At 49.1% G+C, this 15,415-nt stretch overlaps 1 protein-coding gene across 4 annotated transcripts in view; it reads left to right on the top strand.

Annotated features, from left to right (window-relative positions):
• The window catches only part of Grik5 (glutamate ionotropic receptor kainate type subunit 5), a 63,131-nt gene that overhangs the window by 13,186 nt on the left and 34,530 nt on the right, over positions 1–15,415 (top strand). For 3 of the 4 annotated variants that reach the window (XM_034517070.2, XM_076929745.1, XM_076929741.1), the window contains 3 exons: positions 105–209; positions 314–421; positions 13,271–13,474. In XM_034517070.2, the coding sequence (XP_034372961.1) occupies positions 105–209; positions 314–421; positions 13,271–13,474 (417 nt within the window). Of the gene's footprint in view, positions 1–104; positions 210–313; positions 422–13,270; positions 13,475–15,415 lie in introns of those variants that run through there. The other variant, XR_013108805.1, reaches the window with a different exon arrangement.

The following is a 15,415-nucleotide window of genomic DNA, read 5'->3' as shown; positions in this document are numbered from 1 at the left end:
TTTCTCTGTGCCTTTCTCTGCTGCTGCCTCATCCATGCCTGGGTCATCCTGCCCATCTCTGGGCCCCGCTTCCCCTCCCTCTGCCCCGCCTCCCGCCCTGCTAGGTAGAGTATGACGGGCTGACCGGGCGGGTTGAGTTCAACAGCAAAGGGCAGAGGACCAACTACACACTGCGCATCCTGGAGAAGTCCCGCCAGGGCCACCGTGAGGTGAGCAGGCCCAGGGTGACGCCAGAGCCCTGCTGGGATTTGGTCTTTGAGGCTTCCAAGAATATGAGCAGGCTCTGTGCTGATGACTCCCTGTCTGTCCCCAGATAGGGGTGTGGTACTCTAACCGGACCCTGGCCATGAATGCTACCACCCTGGACATCAACCTGTCACAGACTCTAGCCAACAAGACACTGGTGGTCACAACTATCCTGGTGAGTGGCCCAAATGGGGCAGGAGGCAGTAGGTAAAGGGGCCCTAATTCTGGGTCTTCCTGAAACAGCTTCCCAACCCATCGTAACACTTCAGGACAGGGAGGATTCCCTCAGCTGGCCCAGGTCAGGATACAGTGTAACTGGGGGTCTATTCCATGCACAGAGCAAGCCCAGAGTGTGACCAACGTGTTGCCTTTCCAGCTGTAGCTAAAGCAGGAGAGGCACAGACTCTGCAGGGGGACCCAGGTTCTGTGATAGGCTCTTGATAATCACCATCACAAGAATGGTCATTTTGTCATATTTTCCCTGTCTAAAGTGCTGACACACACCAGCTTGTTCAGGGTTCACCTTGAATTGTGGGCATTGAGAACCAGAGAGATGAAATATTAGCCAGTGCATGGCAGAGCCAGGACTGAAGCTCTGTCTCTAAGGCTAAGTCTGATTCATAAATGCTATTCCTTGACCCTGAGCACCAAGCCAGGATATCATCCAGTGTCACGGGGGTTTCTGCTTCTTCTCTCCCCTAAGCTGAGATGTGGGCTTTGTGTGTCAACAGCTGCTAGTGGGGCTGGGATCTGTCTCTATTGGTAGAGTGCTTGCCCAGCATGTACAAGCCCTTGGGTTTGATCCCCTTAACCATTGGCCATGTGCTTAGAGGGTAGAGACAGGAGGATCAGGAGTTCAAGGCGAGTCTGAACTACATAAAACCTGTCTCCAAAAATAAATGTGTGCTAGGTCTTATTTAGGTGTTACTCTTGACCACAACCTGCTCCGTGGTGATGATGGGGATTTTGTTTTCCTGCTGTGACAATAAGGAGAGTCCCCTGCAAGTTCCTGTCTGGGTAGTGTCAGGTCGACCCTGGCCCCTCTCTGTCCCCTGCCAACACTGTGTCCTGTAGGCAGGAGCTTACCTACAAGGCCTGGTGGGCAGGAGCTTTCCTGAGCAGCTGGACCTGGGGCTAAGGGAGCTGGACAGGCCAGGTCGCTCCACTGCTCACAGCAGCCTGCACCCTGTCTTGTCCACAGGCTCAGCAGCACTGAGCTGGGCCAGCTGACCACTGTGATGTGGAAGCTCAGAGATGCTTTCCACAGGGTGTTAGGAACCCTTATTATCAACTTGTCCCCGGGGAACTTAAAGTGGATCTTGAGTACCCCTGGAGAAGAGCCAGTGAACCAGTTATAGAGGGACAGATGGCTTGCAGACAGCAGGCCAGACACTCCCTAATAACCCCACTGAGGGGCCTTGAGGCCTGGTTGGTGGGAGCTGTGGGCGCCTATGTGTGTGCTGTGCTCCATCCAGGTACATCCTGGGATTGAAAGAGATGAGACCTTGGTGGAGAGCAGAGCCAGAGGTCAGGGAAAGGATTTCAGAAGAGTCCCTAAGGCCTGAGAACCAATATTATTCTTGATTCATGACCTCCATTCTTTTCTTAATTCCTTAAATATTTGCTGAAGCTGCTGTGTTCCTGACCTGGCCCAAATTCTAGAGACAGATATGAGTCAACAGGTGCTCTGGAGAAGCACTGAGGGGAGGTAGTACCAGCTGGATGGAGGAGACACACCAATACCAGGACACCCGTTCCAAACAAGGTCATGAGGGGTTCACAGAGATGTAGATGGACTAGAAGCTGGAGAAAGGGCTCATAGATGGGGTGGGCCGTGCGCAGAGAACATCCAGGCAGCAGGACCATGGGGATGCCTGTCAGTTTAGACAAGCATCCTCAACGCGTGTTTCTGGACACGTCCCATTGGTCATCAACATTTACTGTTTTATTCTACTCTGTCCTTGACACAGTATCTCACTGTGTAGCCCTAGCTGCCCTGCAACTGTGTGTACACCACAGGCTGACCTCAGATTCACAGAGATCTGCCTGCCTCTGCCTCCCAAGTTCTTGGATTAAAAAAAATGTACACCCACATGCCTGGCCGGACCATGCATCTGTAGTGAACATGGCTGTTCAAAGTCCTATGGCTCAGTACACTACTAAGCCATCAGCTTTCACGGGCCCTGAGCCCAGCACCTTTAAGAAGCCACTTTCAGAGGAGACAGAGGCAGGAGCATGTTGAGGATTGCCTGACCAGAAGGTATCAGAGCTAATCTGAGGTGACATCTGTTTTTCCTTGATGACCGTATCACCTCACTTTGTGCTTCTTCTTGTCCGCAGGGCTGTATGCTGGCCCTGACACTGCTATCTACACCCCGTGTGACCTGGTTCCTTTAAAGTAAGGGGTAAAGGGCTAGACATATGACTCAGTGGTTAAGAGCACTAACTGTTCTTCAGAGGATCCAGGTTCAATTCCCAGTACCCCTACATGGTAGTTAACACTTGTCTATAACTACAGTTCCAAGGAGTGATGCTCTTTTCTGGCCTCCACAGGCACTACTATTATAGTTCACAGACAGACAAACATGCAGGCAAGACACCTATACACATAAAATAATAAAATTTATAAGTGAGGGAATAAGCAGGGTGTGGTTGTGCACGCCTCTGATCCTGGCATTTGGGAGGCTGAGGCAGGCAGATCTCTGTGAGCTCAAGGTCAGCCTGGTCTATAGAGTGAGTTCCAGGCAGCCAAGGGTAGAGAGACCTTGTCTCAGTAAAAACAAAATGACAAAAAGTGAGGGGCTAAAGCACCCCTGACAGAGAGCAGCTTAGGTCGGGTCTGATAAACTGCACTCCTAGATTTCATGCACATGGGTTTGGGTCCTGGCTTGATAAAAGGCAAACAGCTAGTCAGGAATTATCTAGAACCTTTTCTACTTTACTTAATTTTTTTTTTTTATTTCCAAGAGATCCCTGCCCCTATCCTGTCTCCTGCTGGAGATCAAACCCAAGAATACCTCACTGGGGGATTCTAGGCAGGGGCTCCACCACTGAGCCACACCCCCAGCTCCTCACTGGGGGATTCTAGGCAGAGGCTCTACCACTGAGCCACGCCCCCAGCCCCTCACTGGGGGATTCTAGACAGGGGCTCTAGCACTGAGCCACACCCCCAGCCCCTCACTGGGGGATTCTAGACAGGGGCTCTACCACTGAGCCACGCCCCCAGCCCCTCACTGGGGGATTCTAGACAGGGGCTCTACCACTGAGCCACGCCCCCAGCCCCTCACTGGGGGATTCTAGGCAGGGGCTCTACCACTGAGCTACGCCCCCAGCCCCTCACTGGGGGATTCTAGACAGGGGCTCTACCACTGAGCCACGCCCCCAGCCCCTCACTGGGGGATTCTAGGCAGGGGTTCTACCACTGAGCCACGCCCCCAGCCCCTCACTGAGGGATTCTAGGCGAGTATTTTGACACTGAGGTATACTTCCATCTTCAAGAGAGTTTTACCAAAATGTAACATACTCATACCTACACTCATGACTTTCACAAAATATAAATTTTATATTTTTGAATTTTCACAAACTAAACACCCTTACATTACCAACTCCTTATCCTGAAACCATGTCCCAGTCACTAACTGCCCACTTTTGGACATAAGTGAGTTGTATGTGTGGTGTCACATCTATACTTTCCTGGTACTGTTTATAAGAGCCATGTGGTTGCGTGGAGTTTAGTCTCATGACAGTCCACATATCTGTCACATGAAGATACACACTGGGTTTTGATGTCCACAGTCATTGCACTAAGGACATTGTGTTGTGTGACTCCTGTGACCTTGTCTTGATGCGTCTATGGGTGTGTTCTGAGAAGTGGAGTTGTTGTGTCACCACATGTCTGAGCTCCAGAGGACATTGCAAAAGCTTTTTCCAAAATGGCTGCAGCATGACCCTTCTTCCTGTGGTGTGTGACTGAGAATCTACACTCTCCGTTCTCCCTATGACTATGTATAAAAGTGCCTGATTGTAGTTGGCCATCTTTGTGTGTTGATTGCACATTTGAAAAATCCTCTCTGGGGATGTTTTTGAGAAGCTGGAGATTAATAAGTAGGTGCATAGCTATCATCCCCAAACTGGGAGGTGGGGGCAGGATGACTAGGGTTCCAGGCCAGCCTGGGCCATACAGAGAGACCCTCTCTCAAAAAAAAACCAAGGACTGGGGATGTGCCTCATTTGCAAAGCATTTGCCTTGCATGTAAGATGCCCTGCGTCCCATCCCAGCACTGCCCCAAAGGGGAGGGATATGACCTTCTCATTAATTGTGGAATTAGACTTTCTGGAGTCATGCCCTTTGCCTAATATGTGTATCACAGATATCTTCCCATCCTCTGAGTCACCTTGTCTAGTTTTTTTTTAAAAATGATGTATGTATTATTTTAAAATTTCATTTTATTTCTATTATTTTACAGGCATCTTAGTTGGCTTTCTTTTGCTGTGGTAGAATACTGTGATCAAGGGCAACTTGTAGTCTAGCTGCAGGGAGATGAGAGCAGGGGTCTGGAGGCAGGGGCTGATGGAGGTCATGGGGGATCGCTGCTTAGTGGCTTGTTATTCATGACATAACTCCTGGGACCCCCAGCCCAGGAGTGGCGCCACCTGCAGTGAGCTGAGTCCTCCGTGTCATTCATTAATTAAGAAAAGCGTCCGACAACCCAGTCTGATGGAAACGTTCTCTCAGGTGACCTTCCCCCTCTCAGAGGCTCGAGCGCCTGTCACGTTGACATACAAACCAGCCAGCATAATGTGTATGTGTCTGTGTTCCTGAAGAGGCTAGGATAGGGCGGGGTCAGATCCTCTCAGACTGGAGTCACTGCTGGTTGGGAGCTACTGCGTGGGGCTAAGACTCAAACTCTAAAAGAGCAGCCCTGAGTGTGTGTATATGTGTCTCCAGCCCTGCCTTTTGTTCTTAGTGGTATCTTTTGATAAAAAGGTCTGAGGTGGGCCAGCAAGATGGCTAAGCCAGCTTAGCAAGGCAAGCTATGCAAGACTGTTTACCTGAATTCAATTCCCAGAACCCACCTACAGGCCAGACTGTCTCTCTCAGAGTCAAAGAGTGAAATGAGGCCTGCAGATAGCTCAGCAGATGTCTGCCTGGAGTGTAAGTGCCAAGCCTGAGACTCCATTTCCAGTAACACAGACACAAGACACAGGGTTTAATTTAATTCCATCTATTTATTGAGCTTTGTGTGTATGTGTGTCTGTCTCTATATGTGTGTATCTGTGTGCCTGTCTTTGTCTCTGTGTGTGTCTCTGTGTGTATATCCATGTCTCTGTGTGTGTATCTGTGTCTTTGTATCTGTGTGTCTGTCTGTGTCTCTGTGTGTGTATCTGTGTCTTTGTATCTGTGTGTCTGTCTGTGTCTCTGTGTGTGTATCTGTGTGTTTGTTTGTGTGTCTGTGTCTCTGTGTCTATCAGTGTCTCTTTGTATCTATGTGTGTATGTGTGTCTGTTTCTCTGTGCATCTATGTGTGTATGTGTGAATATGTGTCTGTGTTTATCTCTCTGTATCTTTGTGTGTGGATCTTGTGTCTATGTCTCTGTATATGTGTGTGTATGCGTGTGTTTGTGTGCGTGCGTGTGTGTGTTGCTTGGAATAGGGTCCAGGTCTTCTCACATACTAGACAAATTCTATACTACTAAGCCATGCCCTAGTTCAGATTTTTTTTTTGCTTATGATTAATATTTTTAAAATTTAGGAATTCAACCAGGTATGATAGAAAACATCTGCAACCCCAGGACTCAGGGAACAGAGGCAGGAGAATCACAAGTTTGAGGCCACCCTGGTCTCCCTAGCTAGACTAGAGAAGCTGTGTCTACAAAGCACGTGCTCATCTCAAAGCTCTGGAAATAAAAGAAGGATTTTGGAGTTCTTTGCCTACCACGAAATCAGGAAGAGCTTTTCTTATTTCCTAAAAATGTAGTTACTACTCCTGACATCAGTGTGCTTGGTCCACTTACGGCCGACTGTCATGAATTATGTAAGGCGAGGTCTCAGGAATACATCTTTCCTTATGGGTGTTTAATTGAGGAGCACCATTTATTAAAGCAATAATTTGGCCTTCCCACACTTAGTTGCCACTGTCAGGGGTCAGTAACCATTTGCATGTGGACTTTCTGCCTCCCGTTCTATTGGCCTGTCACAGGTATCACGCCCTGCTCAGTGGTAGTGCTCACTGGAGTAAACCTACTAGGCTTCTTTTTAACCATTAAGCCAGGCAGTGATGGCACACGCCTTTAATCCCAGCACTTGGGAGGCAGAGGCAGGCAGATTTCTAAGTTTGAGGCCAGCCTGGTCTACAGAGTGAGTTCCAGGACAGCCAGGGCTACACAGAGAAACCCTGTCTCGAAAAAACAAAAACAAAAAACAAAAAACAAACAAACAAAAAAAAACATTAAAAAAATTTTTTTTGAGCCACATGTTGTGGTGCATGCCTTCAATTCCAGTATTCTCAAGGCAGAGACAAGCAGATCTCTGAGTTTGAGGCCAGCCTGGTCTACAGAGTGAGTTCCAGGACAGCCATGGCTATACAGAGAAACACTATCACAAACCAAACCAACCAACCAACCAACCAACCAACCAACCAACCAACCAAAACAACAAAAACCCCTCTGTGTGTGTGTGTGTGTGTGTGTGTGTGTGTGTGTGTGTGTGTGTTTTATAGGAGTTGACTCTTTGCTTTCATCATGTGGGTCTAAGGTACAGAACAATTTTCTTCAGGCTTGGTGGCAAGCACCTTTTACCCTTTCATTGGCCCCTTGAAACCGTTTAAATGTTTCTTTAATGTTTCCATGTGTGGAGCTCAGGGGATATCTTCCTGAGATACTAGTTCTGTCTTCCCATCTTGTTTTGAGGCAAAGTCTGTCCTGTTTCTCTTACTGTAGTGTGTACTTTACACAGGTTGGCCTGTGAGCTTCCAGTCAGTTTTTTTTTTTTTTTTTTTTTAAGATTTATTTATTTTATGTGTATAAATACACCATTGCTCTCTTCAGACACACCAGAAGAGGACATCAGATCCCATTACAGATGGTTGTGAGCCACCATGTGGTTGCTGGGAATTGAACTCGGGACCTCTGGAAGAATAGTCGGTGTTCTTATTCGCTGAGCCATCTCTCCAGCCCTTTCAGTCAGTTCTTTCTCTGACCCATGCCACCCTGCTGTAGGACTGCTGAGATTACAGATTCCACCCATCAGATCTGGCTTTTCGTGTTGTTGTTGTTGTTGTTTTTTCCCAGACAGGGTTTCTTTGTGTAGCCCTGGCTGCCCTGGAACTCATTGTAGACCAGGCTGGCCTGGAACTCAGAGATCCACCTGCCTCTGCCTCTGCCTCCCAAGTGCTGGGATTACAGGCGTGCGCCACCACCGCCTGGCACATTTGGCTTTTTATGTGGGTTCTGGGGATACAATTCAGGCTGTCACAATTTTGTACTTTTACCCTGTAAGCCGCCCTGCCAGCCCCGCTGTCTTATTTAGTTATTTGTTTTCATTTGGAGTGTGTGTTCATATGCATGTATGTTTGCTCACACGGGTTCCACATTGCCACTGTGGAGGTCAGAGGAAAACACGTGAGAGTTGAGTCTCTTTTTCCACCCCACCATGTGGCCAGTGTCTTAATCCACTGAGCCATCTTGCCAGCTCTCTCTTGTTTTGAAAGAGCTCCTCTTCTCTCCCTTCTCCCTCCATCTCCCCCTTGGTCCCTCTCCCCCTCCCTAATGTCTCTTCCCCACTTTTCAGTCTGGAGCTCGCTGTTTTGCTAGATCGGCCGCAGGCCTCACCGCAGCCCAGGTCTGCCAGTCTCCACCCTACACCACACATGCCTTTGCACTGGATCTACAGTGGGTCCAATGCCAAGTCTGGGTTTACAATGGCTGTATGTTAAGGACCCCACACTCACACAGTGGATACTTTACCTTCTGAATCACTTTACTTGCCCAGCTGCTGGATATTCCTTTTTACTGAGGCTGCACGTGTTTTAACCCTTTGCAGTCTACACACTTTTAAGTAAGTCTATATCTGTATATGTATCTGTACCTACACCTGCACCTGTACCTATATCTATATCTGTCTGTAGTTTTTAAAGTCTTTGCCAGCCCAGGGTAGTGATGCTCTCCTGTAGCCCCAGAACTTGGCAGAAGTGTGAGGGCACAGTGTGAAGTCTTACCTTAAAACAGAAATTGGATGGCATTGGTTAGGGGATAGATGATAAGACAACAAGAAGTGGATGAGATTTTCATCAAGAATTAATAAGAATGGTGGGACATGATGGCACACACCTTTAATCTCAGCATTCAGAGGCAAAAATAGGTGGATTTCTGAGTCTGAAGCCAGCATGGTATACATACAGTGAGAGCCTGTCTCAAGCCAAACAAAAAACCCCAAAATTAATAAGGACAAAACTAGTTGCCATCTCTCCCTGGACTCTCATTTTCCTTTCTTGGAGGCTAGCAGCTTCCAGAAACGTCTCTATATAGAAGCCCGCCCCAGCTCTCTTACAGAGAACAGCATATTGTACAGGTTGTTCTGTAGCTGCCGTGTCTTTCCTCTTAATATATCTTATAGACCTTGCTATTTTCGTGGTTGCCTGGGATCCTTTTGTGACACTGATGATCTCTAACATGTTCCAAATTAGGTCTCTGTTCCCACCCAAGCACCACTGCAGTGACTTTTCTTGGACCTGTGTTTCTGTGCATAGGTGCTCAGCCAGTCGTGGGACAGCTTCTTAGAGCTGGACTCAGCAACACCCTTAGCCTGACCATGGTGCTGGGTTTCTTGAAGAGTATCTTGAAAGGAGTCTAATAATCTTAGCTAAGAGCCTTCTCCTTAAGAACCACTAGGAAGATCAGTGGTTCAAGGCCAGCCTGCAATACAGAGTGACTTCAAGGCCAGCCTGAGCTATAGAATGACTTCAAGGCCAGCCTGGGCAATTTAGTGAGACTCAGTCTCTCAAATGAATGAATGAAACAAACAAATGAAGATCCTTAGGGGCATTGCTCTGTGGGAGCCTTGGGTTCAATCCTTAATATGGCAAGGGGCAGGGAGAGCTTTTGTCCTTTAGTTGAGTGCTCAGGGCTGTAAGTTGCAGCCTTATGTCCTGACTGCTTGCTGGAGTTCTGTGCTTGGCATCCTTGTCATCACTGTAGTAAGCTCAGACTGCTACAGACAGACGGAATCCGGGCCTTTCCGTCTCAGACTCAGAGGTTAGCTTGGCACACTGGATCCAGCAGAGCTCGGCATGTGCAGGCTGTGTGTGGATCTCAGCTCTGTGATTTCTCTCCCTCTGTTTGTCTGGTGGCCTTGGGCTGGGCGCCTTTTCCTTAACCTGTTTCCTCCTCGGTTCTGACCTGGCAGGAGAACCCCAACCCAAGCACATACTCTTCTTGTCTTTTATTCTCCAGCTCCCCTGGTCTGTCTGGCTTCTCCCACATCCACTCCCCCACTCTGTCCACTTGAGCTCAGTCTGGCACAGGGCTTAAGAGCAGAGCCTGGGGCTTCGGAGTCACAATGACTTCCCTCCGTGTCCTCAGCTGTAAGACAGAGGTAATAATACCACCCTCCCACGCTGACAGAGCTGTCACACAGCAAGCCCACGAGAAATGCTAGCGGCCGCCGCTATTATTAGTGTTATCTCACATCCCCATCCCCGCCCCACATATTTGCATTCGGAGAAGCAGCTTGGGAGGGAAAGAAGCCCCAGCCTCCCCCTATCCTGCTGTCCCTCAGTTTTGTTTGTGGTCCGAGAGCACACGGGCCTGTGGTGTAACCTGGTCTCCTGGAAAGAATGGCTGTCTATGGCTTTTTAGAAAACTCTCCCAGAACTCAGAGACTTAAAACTGTTACTTCTTGTGATTCTGAGGCTTGGTTGGGTGGTTCTCAACTTGTCCCCACTGGGGCTCACTGACTACCCCTCATCTTGTGTCTGGCCAAGAGGTAACAGAAACCTAGAATATCCACAGGTGCTCCTGTTGGCTTCCAATCCCTGGTTTACCTGTCCTCCTTCATGCTGGCCTGGGCTTTACTTACATGGAGGTCTTAGAACTGCTCTGAAGGCTGAGGCTCCAGAATTTAGCCACCATGGTTTCTACCATAACCTGTCAAGACAAGTCATAAAGCCAGCTACCAAGAAGTGGGAGAGTGGCCACCATCTGCTGATGGGGGGGGGGGAGGGTAAAGTGTGGGGGGATGGGAGTAGAATAGGATAACCACGTCTGCCACTTGCTCTCTGTACAGTAGTGTGTGTGCATTAAAAACAAGCCTATGCCTTTCATCTTAGCTATTTTGGAGACCGAGGCAGGAGATTCCCAAGTTCAAGGCTCTCCTGGTCTGCAGGGATCTGGGCAAGTTAGTGAGACCCTGTTTCAAGACTGTGCCAGCGAGGGGCTGGAGGCACGGCTTAGAGACAGAGTGCTTATTTGTTTACCCTGCCTTGGCCCTAGGTTCAATCTCTAACTTTGCAAAGAAAAAAAGAGTCTAAAAATAATCCCTTTAATATAGACTTCTGTGAGGATTTAAAGCCAAATGACCTGGGGTTGGTAGCCAAAGGCCCTTGTCCCAAAGCCTGGTGACCAGAGTTCGATTCCTGGGACCTACGTGGAGGTGGAAGGAGGGAACAGACTACAAAGAGTGTCCTTTGACCTATACTTGTGTTCTGTGCATGTGCTGTCTCTCTCTCTCTCTCTCTGTGTGTGTGTGTGTGTGTGTGTGTGTGTGTAAATTTAACATAGGGTCTCTCTGTGTAGTCCTGGCTGTCCTGTAGATAGCTGGCCTTAAACTCAGAGAGCTCTACCTGCCTCTGCCTCCCAAATTGTGGGATTAAAGTCATACGTCATCATCGCCACCACCTGGCTAAGGATAAATAATTTTTTTTCAAGTCAAGTTATCCAAAAATTACACACAGGACAGGGACATGGGGAAGGGTCTATCCCATGGTAAGCATCATGGTCATTATTACCAGAGAGTTCTCTTCTGGGTATTTTCTGAGTCCTAAGTTCCCTTGTATAAAGGGACACTGCCCTACCACCCATTTAGATAGTAACTGGCAAAGTAGTGTCAGTTTTCTTCCAGCTGCCTCCAGACACCCTTGCTCTGCCAGAGCTCTGGAGGTCTCTGCCTCTGTGTTACTCTGCCACGCTGAGAGCAGTAAAGCTCCCTTTGACCCTCCAAAGTAATCTTCATTAAAAAAAAAAAAAGTCATCTTTAGTTTAGCCATGGACGATGACACACATCTAAAGTCCCCATACTCAGGCATTTGAGACAGGAGGATCGTTGAGTTTGAGATCACCACCTTTAATCCCCAGTTGTCAGGTGGAAGAAGCAGGATGATCCCTGTGAGTCTGGAGCCAGTCTGGTCTACATAGTGAGACCTTGTCTCAAAAACCAGACAGCACTCGGCTGTTCAGTATCCAGCACCCGCACAGTATTCTCACAAGCCTCCAGAACTCCAGTTTCAGGAGATCCAGTGCCCTCCTCTGACCTCTTTGGGCACCAGGCATATATGTGGTCTACAGGCATACATGCAGGCAAAACACCCTTATGCATAAAAATTTTAAACTCTCAAAAGAACATGCACATAGCAAAAGGTCAGACGTTGCAAACTGGCAGGTGTGTTCATGTGGCCTAAAAAAAAGTGGGATTAGAATTTGAATGACTTGCTAACATTTATAATCAGGAGGTTTTACAAAACAATCTAGGCTTCCAAATTCTCTTGCAGTTTCACCATCTGGCAAGTCATGCCTGCCTGCCTCGTGGCAGCTCGGGCTGGAGTGAGTCCTGGTGAGGGACACTCTCCTGGGGCACATGGGTGGCTCGGAAAGTTAGTGTAGTGATTCACTCCTGGCTGTGTGAAAACAAATGAAGAACTCTAAAGTGAAACTATCCATGTATGCGACAACAGAGAGCAAGGGCTGTCTGGTGGGAGTGAATCCAGTCCTGTGTACTTGTGCATGTGATAAGGATAATTTGGGTAATGTGTGTCCTAAGGGAATCTTGGAAAACTTTGTTCTGCTTTGATGCAAGCCCCAGTCAGATTTCCTCCAAAGCTCCCCCTTGATCCTAGGCATGATGGTGATGGTGGTGGTGGTGATGATGATGATGGTGGTGGTGGTGGTGGTGATGATGATGGTTTTGGGCTGGAGCCCAGTGAGCTTTGGGTTGGCTGTAGACAGTCACTGTCTCCCTGTGACAGTCTGATAAGAGGCTGGCAAAGCCAATGCCTCCACCCCCAAACCCCTCAGCTTCCCGGCCTGCTCTCGACTCACAGCGCTTCTAAAGGAATATGCAGACTAGCAGGTATGGTCGCACCCACCTGTAGTGTGAACCCTTGGGTAGTAGACGAAAATGGGTCAGGGATTCAAGGCCAGTCTTGGGTATACATTGAGTTCAGCCTGGGTGACATGAGATCCAGTCTCAAAAAAAAAAAAAAAAAATCACAAACAGGGCTCCAGAGGCAGCCCGGGCTGCCTTGTAATCCTCATGCTTGGGAAACAGAGTCAGGCAGATCCCAGGGCCCTGCTGGCCAGTCAGCCTACCTTACTGTCCGTGTTCCAGGCTACAACAATAAACAAAGACAGGGTGGATGGGAGGGCTAGAGAGATAACGGCTCAGCAGTTGTGAGCACTGGGAGCTCACACCCGTCTGTAACTCGAGTTCCCTGGGGTCCAACCTTACCTTCTTACCTTGGCTGGCAGCAGGCATGTACACACAGGCAAAATACCATATACATAAAATAAAGTAAGTAAAAAGAAAAATCAAGCCAGATAGCTCCTGAGGGATGATAGCTGTAGTGGCCTCTCCACACACGTGTATACTCATATCATGCACACACAATAACAGAAAAACCAAGCAGGCATGCAGGGAGTCTGCCATCCATGCTTACATTGGGGGCAGATCCCTCTCGAGCAGATGACCCTGGGCCCCAGAATCCCTGACTCAGACCCCTAATTCTCTGACCTCTGCTCTCTCTTGCCCACCCAGGAGAACCCGTATGTCATGCGCCGGCCCAACTTCCAGGCCTTGTCAGGGAACGAGCGCTTTGAGGGTTTCTGCGTGGACATGCTTCGGGAGCTGGCCGAGCTGCTGCGCTTCCGATATCGCCTGCGGCTGGTAGAGGACGGACTGTACGGGGCACCTGAGCCCAACGGTTCCTGGACAGGCATGGTTGGCGAGCTCATCAACCGGGTACGGCTGACAGGGGTTGGGGAAGGAGGGAGGGAAGGTGGGGCCAGATCACAGCACAAAGCAAAAGAAAGGCAAGAGTTGGAAGGTGTGCCAGTAACCTTTGCCTTGAGTGTCCTGGGGCCATGGAGAAAAGGCACAGCATTGTGTCACCTCCTGTGTTTTCCCAGGATGCTCCTCTCGGGTGCAGAGGTTTGATGAGTGAATGACAGTGACATAGAGTAGAAATCAGGCAAAAGCCTGAAGTAGTCAAGGGGGGCTTCCTGCAGGAGACAAGGCCAAGAGCAAGGACGAGTCTGCCCAGTTCCACCAGGGAGGCCTGGTACGCTTCGGGCACCAAGAGTTGTCTATTGGGGTTTGGGGTTGCAGATCTGTTGGTCGAGTGCTTGCACGGCATGCATGAGGCCCTAGGTTCGGTCCTTATAATCCAGGCATGGTGGTGTGCCTGTGATCCCAGCACCTGACAGGCGAGGCAGGAAGACTCTTTGTTACATTTTAAGTTTGAGGCCAGCCTGGGTTATGTCACTTGAGACCTTGTTGTAAAACCAGCTAAACAACAACAACAAAACCCACCCGAGCTCTCATTAGGAGCTTGTGGAGCACCTACTATGTGTTTTACCCTGTGCTGGATTCAGTGAGCAGGGACCTTGCGCCACAATAACTTAAAGTCTTGTTAGGGTCCAAGAAGCAAATGACCACAGTCCAGGGCCATGTAGATTCTGATGGTGCAAACTCAGAGGGGAGGCCCAGAGCAGACCCCTGACTCAGCACTCAGAGCTTCCCATAAGGGACCACGATGCCTGGAGTGATGAACAGGGGCTGTAAAGGAAGTCAGATGTGGGGTGCACACCTGTGGTCTGAGCACATGGAAGGCTGAAGGGGAGAGCATAGGTTTAAGGGTAATCTAGGCTGCAGGACAAGACCTCTCTCCCTCTCTCTCCCTCACCTCTCTCTCTCCGTCTCTCTCTCTCTCTCTACACACACACACACACACACACACACTCCAGAAAATCCTCATGGTGGCACACACCTGTAATCACAGCAGACAGGGAGCAGAGGCAGGGAGATTATCAATGCCAATCTCATGGTGAGTTCCAGACCAGCAAGGACTACATAGTGAGACCATGTCTCAATGTGCACCTCCCCCCCGCCCCCCCCAAATGAGGGCATGATGAAGTCAGGAGGTGAGGAGGCACTGGGGAACAAAGGAAACAGTTTACAGAGGTGAGGCTTTTCTAGAGTGAGGCACTCTGGGTGAGCCAGCTGGGCCTGCCTGTGCCTGGGAAGAGCTTGGATGAAGGTGAGGAGGGGGAGAGCCAGGCAGGAGGTAGGAGGCAAGGGCAAAGTGGAAAGAAGATTCTGGAGTCAGACCAAGCTGGACTGGAGTCCCTGGATGGATCTTTTCTCTACTCTGAATCCCAATTCCTCCCTACGACAGGCTTCATGTGTCAGACAACAGAGAACCATGCAGGTTTCTTTCTCTATTTCCCACATGTGTGCATAGATGTTGTAAAACCCAAATGAAAAGGACCTCACCGATCCATGGAGAACTGCAGACGCACCCCAAATCACTCACGAGAAACACAACTTGATGCAAATCGCAAGAGGTTTACTGGCTAGCCAGGGCTGTCTTTCCTTCAAGCCTGCGCAGGGGCAGCGGAATTCAGCCAAAGAACAAAAGAAGTTTACCGCTTTTAAGGGGGAATCTACAAACCAGGTGGGGGTGGAGTTAGGGAAGAGGGAAGGCTGAGAGTGGAGTTAGGGAAGGGGGAAGGAGGAGGAACAGGTCACTAGGTCATCGATACATTTGATCTCAAATTCCTAAGATGGATGGTGTGTCACTTTATAATTGGCTATTTCGAACCAGTTTCACACTATATATCATGAGCTCCAGTTCAAGGGGGTCAGGCTTATCTCAAACTTTTAGCATCCTGGCACCAACTG

The sequence above is a fragment of the Arvicanthis niloticus genome, chromosome 1, assembly GCF_011762505.2.
Source record: "Arvicanthis niloticus isolate mArvNil1 chromosome 1, mArvNil1.pat.X, whole genome shotgun sequence".
NCBI classification, from domain to species: domain Eukaryota; kingdom Metazoa; phylum Chordata; class Mammalia; order Rodentia; family Muridae; genus Arvicanthis; species Arvicanthis niloticus.
The sequence above is the reverse complement of the archived record's forward strand: the minus strand, read 5'-3'. Positions and strand labels throughout refer to the sequence as shown.